This window comes from Loxodonta africana, chromosome 1, assembly GCF_030014295.1.
Source record: "Loxodonta africana isolate mLoxAfr1 chromosome 1, mLoxAfr1.hap2, whole genome shotgun sequence".
Lineage (NCBI taxonomy): Eukaryota > Metazoa > Chordata > Mammalia > Proboscidea > Elephantidae > Loxodonta > Loxodonta africana.
The window spans coordinates 19,095,337-19,110,479 of NC_087342.1; the positions used below are offsets into that span (position 1 = coordinate 19,095,337).

At 50.7% G+C, this 15,143-nt stretch overlaps 1 protein-coding gene across 6 annotated transcripts in view; it reads right to left on the bottom strand.

The window, feature by feature from the left end:
- Nucleotides 1-864: 864 nt before the first annotated feature.
- BDH1 (3-hydroxybutyrate dehydrogenase 1) overlaps nucleotides 865-15,143 on the bottom strand; it is a 64,298-nt gene continuing 50,019 nt past the window's right edge. For all 6 annotated transcript variants that reach the window (XM_003412801.4, XM_064269269.1, XM_064269329.1 and 3 more), the window contains 2 exons: nucleotides 11,434-11,586; nucleotides 865-8,973 (listed from right to left, as the gene is read on the bottom strand). In XM_003412801.4, coding sequence (XP_003412849.2) covers nucleotides 8,504-8,973; nucleotides 11,434-11,586 — 623 coding nt within the window. In that variant the 3' untranslated portion in view covers nucleotides 865-8,503. The remainder of the gene's footprint in view (nucleotides 8,974-11,433; nucleotides 11,587-15,143) is intronic.

The window sequence follows — 15,143 nt, forward strand, 5'->3', positions numbered from 1 at the left end:
TGCTGTAGTAAAGCCCTGCATGCTGCCCAATGTCTGCCCTTAGACCACCCTTGGACTCAGGCCTGTGCATCTTTTAGAAGGTGGAGTCGGGGTGGGGATTGGAGAGGTGCGCCCCTCCCCCTGGTTGTCAGATGCTGTACTAGGGTGCTTACACTCCCACCCAACCTACACAATGACCCTGCCCAGTACGGATTATCACTCCAATTTTCAGCATGAGGAAACTGAGCCTAAGAAAGACAAGGTTACTTGACAGCATGACACAACTGCCAAGTCGCAGAACAGTATTCATGAAAAGCCAGCCTCGCTGCTAAGCCCGGAGTCAATCCTCCAGCAAGGCCTGTTTCTTTCCCATTCCTGGGCTGCAGGGTCTCTGAGGTCTCTTCCGTCAGGGGTCACCAGTGGGCTCCCTTCCCCTTGGGACCCTCTATGGGTTTTTGCTGCAGCAAAACAAGAGCCTCCCCTGCTTCTCTGGTATGTTCTAACTGGATTCTTTTGCTGTACACTTAACCTCACAGAAAATCAAGCCCCCACGTTGAAACTCCAGTTAGTCACGTTCCTCAACGGGCTGTCTGCTCTTTCATGTCTGTGCTCAGCCCGAATACATCTGGCCTGGCCCTGCCTTCGGCCTCCACACTGCATGCCCCAACCCACGTGTCATAGGGCCCCTGCCTGGTCATTCTTCATGTGGTCCAGCACTGCTTGCTTGGCCACTTGCATTGTTGGCATTTGGGTAAGGCCCAGCAGTGCTTTTCAAAGAACCCAAAAAAAAAAAAAAAACCCAAACCAGTTGCCGTTGAGTCAATTCTGACTCATGGCAACCCCATGCATATCAGAGCTCCACAGGGTATTTCAGTGGCTGATTTTTGGGAAGTAGATCACCAGGCCTTTCTTCCGAGGTGCCTCTTGGTGGATTTGAACCACCAACCTTTCAGTGAGTAGCTGGGCCCTTAACTGTGCCATCCAGGGACCCTTTTCAATGGATGCCCACTTTTTATTATTCCAAAAGTCACAGGACTCCCCAGTCGGGAAAGCTCCTGATCATTCACATCCCGGGCATCTGCTGTCCACCTGGGGGCTGTTAAGTGTTCAGGTTAAGACAAATGAGGTTATGTTTAGATTGAAAATGACTTTTTATTCATATCTGGTAGAGTAAAACCTTTCACTTTCTCCCCAAAGTCATGGCACCTGTCACACCAGGGTAACTGCCTTCCCGGGTTAGATTCTAAGCTCTGGGAGGGTGGTGGGATGGCTGCCATTGAACTTCCATTTCCTAGCACAGGGTACAAAGAAGAGAAGGGACTTGAGTAATAAATGGGGCAGAGAGAGAAGGGAGGAGATGCTATCAAGCATGGGGCTGCACCCCTGAATGTGGGAACCCTAATGGAATTTGGTTTATCATTGGCATTTGCTCCTCTGTTTCCATACCAATAAAACCCAAACCCGTTGCCATCCAGTTGATTCTGACTCATAGCGACCCTATAGGACAGAGTAGAACTGCCCCATAGAGTTTCCAAGGAGCACCTGGTAGATTCAAACTTTCGACCTTTTGGTTAGCAGCCATAGCTCTTAACCACTCACAACAAGACTTTGGCTGGTTTCCTCCATTGGAGCAGCAGCCTGTCAATGCTGCCAGCCTGCAGGGACGTTTACGATGCCCTTTATGATGTCACAGAACTTTCACTGATCTCACCAGTGCTCCTTACTCTGTGTCCTGGAAGGGGCCATTGAGTTTCCATAAAGCATGGGTTTTCTCACCCAGCATGATGCTCTTTCTTTGCTTCTTATGGAAACTGCCGCACTACTCTGTACACCTTCGGTCAGACACTACAGGCCAAAACCTGGGGCCAGAACTCAAGTGGAAGAGAGAGAGAGGCAGGCCCCAGCAGACCCAACAACCCAGTAACAAAGCATGCTCAGATGGCCCAGCAGAGCACCCACTGGCCGAGAGCAGTCCCAGCAGGACCAGTACAAGAGCGCCCAGTGCAATTCGCTAAGCCTGCTCTCATTGTCTGAGATGTGGCTGTATCTGAAGCCCAGAAGAGCACCCCGCCCACTGTTATTTCTGTAGGAGCCCAGAGTGACTACTCAGTGCATTGTAATTAAGCTCATCTGTAATTAGATAGTGGGGGCAGCCTCACGTTTTATAGAGTAATTAAGTGTGGCTCACTGAGAGGGCAGCATGAGGTATTTCCAGGACCCAGCATCTCCTGGGGCTCGTCCTCACTGGCACTCTGTCTCTCCTCCAGCACATTTCCATTGACACTGAGGCCAAGTGGTCCTCAGCCATGGCCCTGGAATCCTCCCTGCTCCTTCTCCCTCTGCCCTTAGGCCCGCCATCTGTGTCCAGGCCACTGGGAGATACCACAGACACCCACGCAGTGAGACACAGGAAAGGCTGAGCCCCCTTTTCTGCACTGCTCTCTGCAAAACTGTGGACTAGAAGAAAGTTGACTTTAATCCTCCTGACCCTCTTATCACTCCTTCTCTTCTCTGGCTTCAGAACCCACTTGCCTCCTCACAACCCCTCTGTCTTAGTCATTTAGTGCTGCTATAACAGAAATACAACAGGTGGACAGTTTTAACAAAAAGAAGTTTATTCTCTCACAGTCCAGTAGGCTAGAAGTCTGAATTCAGGGCGCCGGCTCCAGGGGAAGGCTTTCTCTCTCTGTCAGCTCTGGAGGAAGGTCCTTGTCATCAGTCTTTCCTTGGTCTGGGAGCATCTCAGCATGGGAACCTCAGGTCCAAAGGACACACTCTGCTCCCAGCACTGCTTTCTTGGTGGTATGTGGTCCCCAACTCTCTGCTTGCTTCCCTTTCCTTTTATCTCTTGAGAGATAAAAGGTGGTACAGGCCACACCCCAGGGAGACTCCCTTTACATTGGATCAGGCATGTGACCTGGTAAGGGTGTTACAATCCCACCCCAATCCTCTTTAACATAAAATTACAACTCTACCCTAATCTTCTCTAACATAAAATTACAGTTATAAAATAGAGGGCAACCACAGAATACAGCCCAGCCAAATTGATACATACATTTTGGGGGGGACATAATTCAGTCCATGACACCCTCTGTAACAGATCTGTTATCAGTCAGAAAAGCATGGCGCCCAGTGTTGGACCTAGAAGGAATCTTAGGAATAACTTAGCCAAATTTCCCCTATTCTATAAATTGAGAAATGGAGGCAGCTCAGGAGGATCACCTCCTTTCCCAACATCCCACTCCCTCTTCATCTTGGAAATAGTTTGGGCTTTGGAGGGGGCTTCCGGTGAGACGCAAGAGGCAGGTGTCTGAGAAGGAAAGGAGACAAGCCATGGTGGCGAGGATACTGTTTCTCCCAGCATCCTTGTATGTTGATCTTCTGCCCCACCAGGACAAGAAGGCTTTATTCCCTGGTATGAACATTGTGTAGAGAAAAACAGAGCCCCTGAGAAGTGGCTGGATTTGCCACATGGAGACCTGACATTCAACTCCTCAGTGGTGGTAATAACCACTGTTGACAGTTTTTGAGTTACCACATTCTAGGAATTCTTCTCAACTCTTTACCTGAATTAACTCGTTTATCGTTACAATAATCCTGTGTTATGGGTTGAATTGTGTCTCCAAAAATATGTGTCAACTTGGCTAAGCCATGATTCCCAGTATTGTGTGATTGTCCACCATTTTGTCATCTGATGTGATTTCCCTGTGTATCGTGGATCCTACCTGTATGATATTCATGAAGCAGGATTAGAGGCAGTTATGTTAATGAAGTAGGACTCAATCTACAAAATTAGGTTGTATTTTGAGTCAGTCTCTTTTGAGATATGAGAGAGAGAGGGGAGCAGAGAGACAGGGCGATCTCCTACAACCAAGAATGAAAAACCAGAAGGGAAATGCGTCCTTTGAACCTGGGGTCCCTGTGCTGAGAAGATCCTAGACCAGGGGAAGATTGATAACAAGGACCTTCCCCCAGAACCGAAGGAGAGAGAAAGCCTTCCCCTGGAGCTGGCACCCTGAATTTGGACTTCTAGCCTCCTAGACTGTGAGAGAATAAATATCTCTTTGTTAAAGCCATCCACTTGTGGTATTTCTGTTATAGCAGCACTAGATAACTAAGACACCCTGTGAGGAAGATACTATCATTGTGCTCATTTTACAGGTAGGAAGCAGGGACTGAAGTTTCCCCAGTTACACAATGTTGGAGTCAGAATTTGAACCAACATGGCCCTGCTCTGGGGACCATAAGTCTGACCACTACACTATGTGGCCAGCCTCTGAATGAGGTCTAGGGCCTTGCTGGGGAGACCAAGGCAACTTGAGGTAAAGGAAGGATCCCTGAGATAGAAGCCAGAAGGCCTGGGTTTCTGTCTTGGCTCTCCTACTTTCTGGCTCTGTAATTTCACCTCTCTGAGGCTCAGCTTCCTTATCTGTGAAACAGGAATAACGGTCTTTGCTCTGCCAAACTTATAACCTGTTTATGAGGCTAAGGTGAGAGATGAGTCGTGCCCACAGTTAGTTATGAGGGAGCACAGGCATGTGAGGCGTTGTCTGCATCTCGTCAGGGGCATTAAAACCTGTCTCAGAGTTCTTAGCCGTTTGAGGGGAACTCTGGTGGCCATTTGGCCTGGTGTGTGTCATCAAGAATGAGGAATGGGATAGTCACAGCTGAAATCTTGTCAGATGGTGAAGAGTGTGGAAACCTTGTCAACTGAGGGACTTGGGCTCTTGAGCCTGAGAAGACTTGGTGGTTTCCGAATAGCTGGTGGGCTAGTTAAGAAGATTAAAATTGCTCTGTGCAGTTCTAGGTCATAGCCAGGTACCAAAGGAGTTCTTAGAGGTGGCAGATTTCAGCTTAGTCTGGTCAAGGAAACGCCCTCTTAGGAGGTAATGAGCTCCTGTCACTGGAGGGGCTCAAGCCCAGGCTAGGTGGCCCATTATCTGGGAGGCTGGAGTCAGGCTTGATGATGGCAGATCACTTTTCCTTCTCTAAAGTTCTAGAAGCCTCTGGCAGCCCAATGGGTGCTCACGGCACACTTCTGAAGCAGCCATTCACTAATCACCCTTCCTTAGTGCCTGCACACACCAGAAACGACTTATTATGCTCTGAGCTGTTTTGTTTTGTTTTACTTAGTTCCATCTCCTCATCTGAGGAGAAATAACCACTGCATTTCTCAAGATCTTTGCTCATAAACCCTTGAGCCCTTTGAGGGAAGCTTCCAGAATCCGCCTCTGCCCAACGTTTGGGCTTTGGTATTCCTAGAGTATCCCCTCAGAAATGCCCTGATGAGGGCAGTGTAGCCTAGCTGAGAGAGATTACCTCCTGGAGGGAAGCTGGTGGGCTCCTCCAGAACATTCTCTCCTAGTCCAGAGGGGGAAGGGAAGGAAGAGCTGGCTCATGTGGCAGTACTTTGTGGTTGTTGTGCATTTGCTTAAAGATTTCGGTTACACAATTGAGGTATTTTTCCCTCATTTTAGATCCTGGTGCCATCTGCCCTGCTTTTCATGCCTCACTAGCTCTGGGCTGAAGTTAGACCTGGTTTGGAGACCTGGCCCTATGGCTCACTTTGTCAGGGACTTCCTTACCTGTAAAAGGAGATCATAGCCCCACCCTGCCTAGCTCCCAGGCTGCTGTGAGAGTCAGGTGAGAGGAGGCGCGAACTGGCTGTGAAACATGCGCCTGGTTGTTATCTAGCCTCTGAGCATGGCGCCCCTCACCCTCAGCTGCGGGTGCCTCTGTTCGTGGCTGTCCTACACTGGGGAAGAGAGGTTCACACAAGTGAAGCCCTCACAAGTGGGGGGTCCTTGGCAGACTCCCTGCCATGGGTGTCATGCGAACGGCCCTAGCAGTTTGTGTCAGGCAGTGCTAGCCCAGCCTGTCACCTGCTCACGCTGCCTCTTGGCCCTGGGAGAAATGTTGAGTGCACATAAGCTGGGTAACAAGGCACTGCCAAGAGTATCTTGCAAAAAGCCATTTCCCAGCCTCCAGCCATCAGAGGGGTTAGTGCTGGCTGGAGGCACCAGACCAGGATCCCTGAGAGACAGAGGAACTGGGCAAAGTCCTGGGTGCAGGCTGAGCCTGGCGGGAACCCCTCCCCCGGCTCCAGGCTTTGCTGCAATGCTTTCCTTCTTCTTGCCTGTGAGGCTGTTGACTTGCTCAAGGACACTTTGCAGCGGGTGGCAGAGCTGGAAATGGCAGGGGCTGCTGGGCCCTCTCCCGGCCTCACAGGCCCTGGTGAGGATGAAATAAGAATGAATGCTTGGCTCCTGGGGCCATGTGATCTACAAAATGGCAACAGCCATCCCTGGTCTATTCAGTTCTTTCTTGTAAGGATCCAGACTAGATCAGCCGGCTCTGGGCCGACAGAAAGGGAATGGAAATTGTGAGTTTTAACGAGTATTGAGGTGATCTGGTGGGAAGGTGTCCTGGACTTCCAATCACCGGGATAAAAATGAGACATCGGGGCAACCTGCGGGCTGGCCCAGGCTCCTGTCTGCTCCTGGAGACCCCAGCAGATGCAGCTTCTCTGCTGACCCGGATCCAGAGTGACCACCTCCCCTTCCCTCTAGTTCCCAGGTATCACTCTGCACAGGTGTAACGCAAAGTGTTGCATCCGTCTACGTTTAATAAAATTAAGCATGAAAACAAAATCCACCAAGATGTCAAGATGTGGTTCTGAAAAGGTCCTGGTACAAAAGGATCTGATTGTGATGTAAACACAATGGCTCTGCCTGTCTGCCCTCTCCAGGCCCAGGAAGGTTTCAGCCCTGCCTGCCCGCCCCTTCCCCAGGCCCTCTCGGCCTCACCCTGCAGACGGCGCTGTCAGGGAGAGACCCTGTTTGAAGGCAGAGGGGAGAAAGGCCGCAAAGGCAAACTTAATTGGCACATCGTGAGACCCCCCCTTCCCCTCGGCACTGCGCAAAGGCCCAGGACTCGTTCAGCTGCCGGGGTTCTTCTGCCTTCTCCTGGCGTCAGGCCCCAGGTTTAAGGCTAGAAGGAGCAGGAGCACTTTCTAAGGGGTCTTGTTTCATTGTGTCTGGGCCTGTCTCCATGGTGGGGAGCATGAACTCAGAAAACTCCGGCTTGGGTGGAAGCTCCAGAGCTGAAAGCCAGGGCAGCTTGCTCCTGCTGTGGAGGAGGCAGGGTGCCCTCTAGTGGCAGGCCGAGCCCCTCCAGGGAGAGGGACAGGTCCAGGTGAGAGTTCCAGACCAGCCATCAGGAAGGACCTTGTAGGCCTGCAGCCACCTGGGGACAGAGGTGCCTCGTTGCAGTACAGACACCCAGGCCCTTGCATTCACACAGAGGGTCATTTCAAACCCGAACCGAAGAAGTGAGGGCACAGATTCTACCTATGAGTGACCTGACTTCTTCGTTAAAAATAAGGTCACAGCAGGAAGGTCAGCCATCAAGAAACAGATGTGTGTGTGAGTGTGCGCATCACACAGGGAGCCAATCCTGGGGGAGAAGGTGCCACAGTGCCCGGTCATAGCACCAAGGCTCCTGCCAAGAAGCCACCCTCTCAATCCCACCTCAGGCTAAGCCAAACAGACCCAAACCTGAAAAAAACTGTCCTTTTAGCAACGACCACCTCCGCACAAGTCTATCCTAAGTCCTAAAAGAGATTAGAAAAATCCCCAGTGGAAAAGCTCCAGGGTGGTCCCACCCCCTCCACATAGTCAGCCTTGAATCACCCGCTGCCACAGCACCATGGACACAGAAAGAGGGTACACAGCAGGCACTTGGTGTGAGTGGCTCAGCAGAGGACACGTTCAGCCAGATCCAACTTGGGTAAGTGCATCCAAAGCCACCCTGGAATGCAAAATGTGAAGTGTCTGGACAGCAGTGGCAGGAAAAACCTGGACCCAAAAGACCCGGATTCAAGTCCAGGCGCTCCACATATAAGCTATAAAAAGGTTATTCATGTCTCCTCTTTGGGCCACAGATTCAAGTACAAAAGAAAAAGTTATCTTTTTATTCAGGAGGCTGTCTTAGGATCAAATGAGATAAATTTTTCGAACCAATGTTCTGGCTTAAAAATGTTAAGGAATTTGAGTTCTGTTTTTTAACATAACGATCTTTGTATAAAATAAACTCCAGAGACACAGATATACCACGTTTGGAGGCACCTGCCCGCCACTACAAGAAGCCCTGCTGGCTCAGTGATTAAGTGCTCAGCTGCTCACTGAAAAGGTCAGCAGTTCAAACCCACCAGCCTCCGTGGGAGAAAGATGTGGCAGTCTGCTTCCATAAAGATTTACAGCCGTGGAAACCCTACGGGGCAGTTCTGCTCTGTCCTACAGGGTCACTATGAGTTGGAATCGACTCAATGGCAGTGAGTTTGGTATTGGTTTGGCCCCTCACTACGTGCCCTGTTTGCGAAGGCTCAAACCACTCCCTATGCAAATAGGTCAGGCTGGATGACTCCCTCTGGTTAATGCTCAAACTGGTCAGGCGGGCAATCAAGAGGTGACTAGTGAGCTCCTCCCTCCCCCCCGCTCTGAGACAGAGGCTACAGAGAAACTCTTTACAACCCGTAGATCTTGTCAGAGACTGCGGCAGGCAAGTGAGTCATGATCTGCATCCGCAGCCACCAGTAGTAGTCCATGGGGTGGTAGCGGGTGTAGGGGGTGCTGGCCGTGAGGGCGTGTGTGATAGCTTTGATGACAGGTGTCGTGTCTGTGGAGCCGCTGGTGCAGTAGTTCTCCATCTTGGCAATCTTCTCTTCCAAATACTTCTTGCCGTAGTCCTTGCGCACCACCTCGGGCAGCTCGTCCCACATCTTCTTGGCGATGGCCTGGATGCGCTCAGGGCTGTAGAGGCTGGTGCCCGCGATGAAGTTGCCGGGTTCCACCACACTGACCTTCACGCCCAGCGGCCGCATCTCGTAGCGCAGGCAGTCAGAGAAGGCCTCCACCCCGAACTTGGTGATGCAGTATGGGGAGCGGGCCGGGTTGGCCATGCGGCCCAGCATGCTGCTGATGTTGATAACGCGACCTGTGGATGGAGATGGCAGACACCTGCTCATGTGGCACCACCCTGTGGGGCACAGTGCCGCCGCCTAGCAGTTTTCTGGAGCCCTGGCTAGAACCTGGCCGTCCTGGCCTCTGATGCCTACTCTGCTGACTGCCAGGCTGGGCCCAGCTTTCTCAGCCACCCAGAGCCAGGGGGCCTTCTTGTTTGGTACTTTTTATGAATTGAGTTGTACCCTCCCAAAAATGCGTGTTAGAATCCTGTTATGGATTGAATTGTGTGCCCTCAAAACATGTGTTATAAATGTTAACCCCTATACCCGTGAGTGTAATCCCATTGGGGAAGAGGATTTTCTTTGTTATGTTAATGAGTCTGTATCAGTGTAGGGTGTGTCTTAAACCAATCACGTCTGAAGTGTAAAAACAGCAGTTTAGGCACAGAGCAAGCAAGCACAGATGGGGAAAGATACACACCACAGAGGATTGCCAAGGAACCGAGGAACAGAAGTTGAACAGACACAAGGACTTTCCCCAGAGCTGACAGAGTAAGTCTTCTTCTGGAGCTGGTGCCCTGAATTGGCCTTCTTACCTCCTAAACTGTGAGAAAATAAATTTTTATTTGTTAAAGCCACCCACTTGTGGTATTTCTGTTATAGCAGCAGCAAGTAACTAAGACAAATCCTAGCCCCCATGAGACTGAGTCCAGAGCAACTGGATGGTGCCGGGCTGCCACCACCTGACTGATCACAACAGAGGGTTCCAGACACAGTGCGGAAAAAAATGTGGAACATGATTCAAACTCACAAAAAAGACCAGGCTTACTGGTCTGACAAAGACTGGAGAAACCCCAAGAGTATGGCCCCTGGACACCTTTTTAACTCAGTATGGAAGTCACTCCTGAGGTTCACCCTTCAGCCAAAGATTGTACAGGCCTATAAAACAGACAATACCACAGGTAGTTTGACTATGTATGCTAGACTACTGGACACACCTGCCCAAAAGCAAAGACAAGTGGGCAGGAAAGGACAGGAGAACTGGACAAATGGAAATGGGGAGCCCAGGGTCAAGAGGAGGAGAGCGCTGACACATGGCAAGGCTGGCAGCCAATGTCACAAAACAATATGTGTATTGTTTGATGAGAAACAGATTTACTCTGTGGACTTTTCCACCTAAACCCATTGCTGTGAGTCAATTCCGACTCACAGCAACCCCACAGAACTGCCCTATAGGGCTTCCAAGGGATGGCCAAGCTCTTAACCACTGTACCACCAGGGCTCCTAGAGTGCAGCCCTGGTAGTGCAGTGGTTAAAGCACTTGGCTGCTAACTGAAAGGAAATGTCGGTGGTTTAAACCCACTAGCGGCTCCATGGGAGAAAGATGTGGCAGTCTGCTTTCTGTAAAGGTTACAGCCTTGGAAACCCTACAGGACAGTTCTACTGTGTCCTATAGGGTTGCTTTGAGTCAGAATCGACTTGATGGCAATGGGGGTCATGAATACCTATGGATGTAATCCTATCTGGAAATAAGGTTTTCTTTGTTATGTTAATGCAGCCCTAACAGTGTAGGGTGTGTCCTAAACCTTATCACTTCTGAGTGATATCAGGAGCAGCAGAGATTCAGAGAACAGCCAGGGAGCACAAAGTGGCAAAGACAGAGCATGTGTGGGCACTAGTGGCTTCTTCCAGCACTGGGAGTGGAGTGCCTGAAGTCTAGGCAGACCTGGGAATAGAACACCTGGGAAGGGGCACAGGAAGGAACGCTCTGTGGGGAGAAAGCACTGTGGGGAGGAACCCTTTCAGGAAACTCTAAGATTGAGGTCACTGAAGGGGTAAGGTTTCCTTCTAAAATCCTACAGCTGCTCTCTGTGTGCATCCCTGCTATTGCTGGGACTTTGGGATAGATCCTACGGATCTTGCCTTTTTTGCACAATTTTTTGCTGTTCTGGGGAGAAAACCGGTCCATGAGTTCTTAGATGGTTTGTTTACACTGAGCTACCCAACCTGGTTTGGGTGCTTTGTTTTTCCAAATTCTTATCTTCATTTTTTTTCTTAACTTAATACCCCAGTTGACTCATTTTTTTTAACTACAGCATAAAAACCCACAGAATGGATATGCCAAATTTACTTAACCACACCCCTACTGATAACGACGAACACGCACACAAAGCTTTGTGCACATGTGTAGGTATTACTCTAGATTAGGTTTCAGAAGTGGGATTATAGCTGTGATCTTGAAGCCTTTGGTGGGTAGACTGCTGACCTTTTACTCACTCTATTTTCTGAAAACCACACATCCTTTTCCACTGCCTGGCCTCAGAACCTCAGCTCACCACCATTCCCAAGCCCAGCATGGCCCCTGGGGGTCAGGAGCTCAGCCTTGCTGGGCTGTGCATGTTGGATCGGCTGAAAGGAGCACTGCCATCTGAACCAAGGTGGAAGGATGGGACAGGTCTAGGAAGCAGGAAGGAGGCCCCTTTCCAACACACCTTTGGCCCTTCGGATGAGGGGGAGAAAGGACTTTGTCATCCGCACTGTCCCCCAGAGGTTCACTTCTGCCACATCCTTGTAGGTCTCCACGCTGGTGAACTCCACCTCCCCAAATGTGGAGATGCCCGCGTTGTTCACCAGGCCCCACAGCCCTGGACAGGAGAGGACAAACCAGTCACTGTGCAGGTTCAGCCTCAGGCATCAGCCTGCAACCCCTTCCCCTCCCCACTTTTGTCCCCTTTTCCCTTGACTTTCCAGCCTCTTGCCCAGGGGACACTTTCTAGTGTTACCCAAGGATGTCAGGAGATAGAGAGGCCCAAGTACAGGCTGTGACCCTCCCTGTGATCTAGAATGCCCAGTCTTCATCTCACTGAGGAGGGCTATTCTGTCTGAATCGTGACCCACGCCTGCTGTGTTCCCCTGCCTCAAGCCCCATCTGGCCTCAAACACGCACTTTTGCTGTACCCCATCCGGTCTCCCCTTCCCCTAGCTGCACCTTACCCGTATCCACGCACCTTCCTGCCTCTGTACCTTTGCTTACATCCTCCCTCTTGCCAGAAGCCAGGGGACCTCACGGATCTTCCAGGCCAAGCCCTGCTGGAAGACCAGAGAGGGGGCCCAGCTTCCAAGGCCACACAGCAAGTTGGGGCTCAGCCAAGATTTGATTTCAGGCCAGGCCCCAGGCCTCCCCACCCTGAGCCCCTCCTAGCAGTGTCCCACTGTCTGATCTCTCATCTCTGAACCACCACACTGCCCGCTGGGTATCACATGCTATGTCACAACACGGTAACCTGTTCACCAATAGCCCACGTGTATACTTCTGGTCTTTGCATGTGGAACCATCCCTCACCTTGTGTTGTCCTACAGGGCTGGGTATAGGGTCGGCACAAACGTACACTCTCAAAATATACTCGGATTGACTGTTTCCTGCAACACTAGCCAATGGACAGCTGGCTTTTGTAGAGTCAGAGAACATTGGTGCTAGAAGGTTCCTTGGAGTTTAGTTTGCTAACTAACATTACAGATAGGGAAACTGAGGCCCTGAGAGGAAGGACTGACTGAAGTTTACCCAGTAAGTCAGAGGCAGAGCTGAACTGAAGGAAAGAGGCAAGAGGAGCAGCCTTGCTTTGCAGGGTCCTCGTGAGCTTGGTTTTTTGGGTGCAAGCACTGGACAGGCCTGGGGTCAGGGCTGGCGCTACCTCCCTGTTGTAGAAACCCTCAGGTTTGCAGTCTCCCTATAGCCCAGCAGTCTCAGCGCGGAGCTTCCCCCTCCGTCCTTTGCCCTGCCTGTGGGAACCCTGGCCCTGCTCTCTTCAGAGTTAATCACGGAAATGACTTCGTGTAAATGACAGAGTAATTGGTCTCTAGCTGCTTTCCTTCCTTGTTACCCAAATTAAAGCTTAGTCAACTGACCTCTGGTGCCTGTTCCCTCAATTGTGGAGAATTAAGGACATTTATTAGGGAAAGGAAATTGCTAGTTAACAAAGTGCTCCGTCCCACGCCCCTAGCGGCTGTTCTGAAGCCTCCCTCTCATGTCTCACCCATGACCTCACAGTGGCCACTAATGAGATCAGGGTCATCCACTCTAACCTCCCAAGGCTTTCGCCCTCAGCCCTGTAACGTCCCCGAGGCCTCACCCACTCTCCTTCCCAGGAAACCACTCTCTGCTTTTCCAGGCTGATATTTCACCATCCATCTTCTCAACCATCACCCATCAATCCTTCCCTCTCCTTTACATAACTTCAGCTTTTTCCTTGTCCCTGGGCTCCTTCTCAACATTGTAAAACCCAGTGCCATTGAGTCAATTCCGACTCATAGCGACCCTACACATTCAAAAACAAAAACGATTGCTCTCCAGTCAATTCTGACTCATGGCAACCCCATGTGTGTCAGAGTGGAACTGTGCTCCACAGGATTTCCAATTGCTGACTTTTCAGAAGTAGATTGCCAGGCCTTTCTTCCCAGGAGCCTCTGGGTGACTCGAACCTCCAACTCTTCAGTTAGCAGCTAAGCGTTTAACAGCTTGCACCATCCAGGAACTCCTCTGTACACATTAAGTGCTCAATAAATGTTTGTTAAGTGAACAGATGTCAACAAATACCATGTCTCCACATCCTAATGAACCTTCTTGTAACCACTGTCTTCTCTCCTTCCCTCTAAGGCCAGGTTTCTGAAAACAATCTTTACTTTCCAGTTTCCCATTTTCCTACCTTTCTGGGTCCCAGTCCCACCACCGGTCCAGACCCTGCAGTCTCCAGGGTGCCACATGCTAAAGACCCCCCACCTTTGACTCTGATCACCCTTGGCACTCATCTGCTGGCCTTCATGATGCCATCCTCCATCCTCCATGGTACCTTTCTTTTGCCTGCCCCCTTAACATAAATGTCCCCCGTCCTAGCCTGCTTCTCCCAAATTCCCCTCAATCCTTAGGCAGCCTCATCTGCTTTATGTTTGTGGAATCTGCTGGCTGCTTTGTGTCTGAATTCATACAGGACAGAATCACATGACCTAAAATGCATATCACCTTTTTTCCATCCAAAAATCGAAACAATTACATCTGACACCAATACCCAAAAAAGTTTAATTGAACTTAGCCTGTGAAAGACAGACACTACTCCTGGATGATAGCTTTGCTGACTTGATAAGTAGTAACAGTTTGTGTGCCCAGGATCTCTCTGGGGTGCTCGGCCAACGTTCTGCACAAACTCACAACCACACTCCTGCTGGCCTGAGTGACAGCTGCTTAACTGCGACAGCCCCAAACATCACTTCCACGTCAGTGGTCCCCATGTGCCCCACAGGAGTTCTGGCTCTGTTCTGACCCCAGTTTCCTCCTTCTAACAGTCACTTCCACCTGAGCGTCGCACAGGTCCCCAACTTACCCAAACGACATCCAACACATCAATTTCCCAAGCTTCACTTTCATCTTTGACTCCTGCCTCCTTCACTTCTTCTCCCCCATCTAATGAGTCACCAAGGATTTAATATCACTGATAAAAATCAGCGTGACAGCTGCCAGGCCCTGAACTAGGCACTTTGCACCCATTAACTCACCTGATCCTCACAACCCACCTATAACTGGCCAACCTAAACTGTCCCATATCTGGATGAGGCACCTTGCTCAATGTTATCCAGCTAGCAAGTGGAGGGACAGGATGCAAGCAGGCCTGTCTGAGGACAAAGGCCTCACCCTTAACCCCTGTGTTGCTGTTGCTGGTTGCTTCGCTGTGTCATTAGAGTTGGTGTCTTCCTTCCCGTTTCCACTTGCATTTGTTTGGGTCCTTGCGACCGCTCTCCTGTGTTATTGGAGAAGCCTCCCCCTGGCTCTCCCTGGCTCTGTCTCTCTCCTCAGTCAGTTGGCAAATGTTTTTTTGAGTATTGTGCTGAGCACCAGGAAGGACACGGCCTGGCAGGAGGAGTTTACAGTTGGACAAGAGCCAAGTGTGCATCAGTGGCTGGTAAATGACAGCGCCAGGATCAGACCATGCCTACAGCCTGCCTGCTGGCCCAGACACTTGGCTTCTCCCTGGGGTGGGAGGGGGAGGGCTGGTCCCAGGCTCCAGATGTCCAGTCCCTCAGTGTCCTGCTGAGGAGGAAAGGGACTGGTGGCAGATGGCTCACCTGCTTGAATCAATCCCTTTATCTCACTCCCTGTGGCTGGCTCCCTCCGCAAGAGCCAGGGTGAAGGATATCAAACTCGCCATCAAAA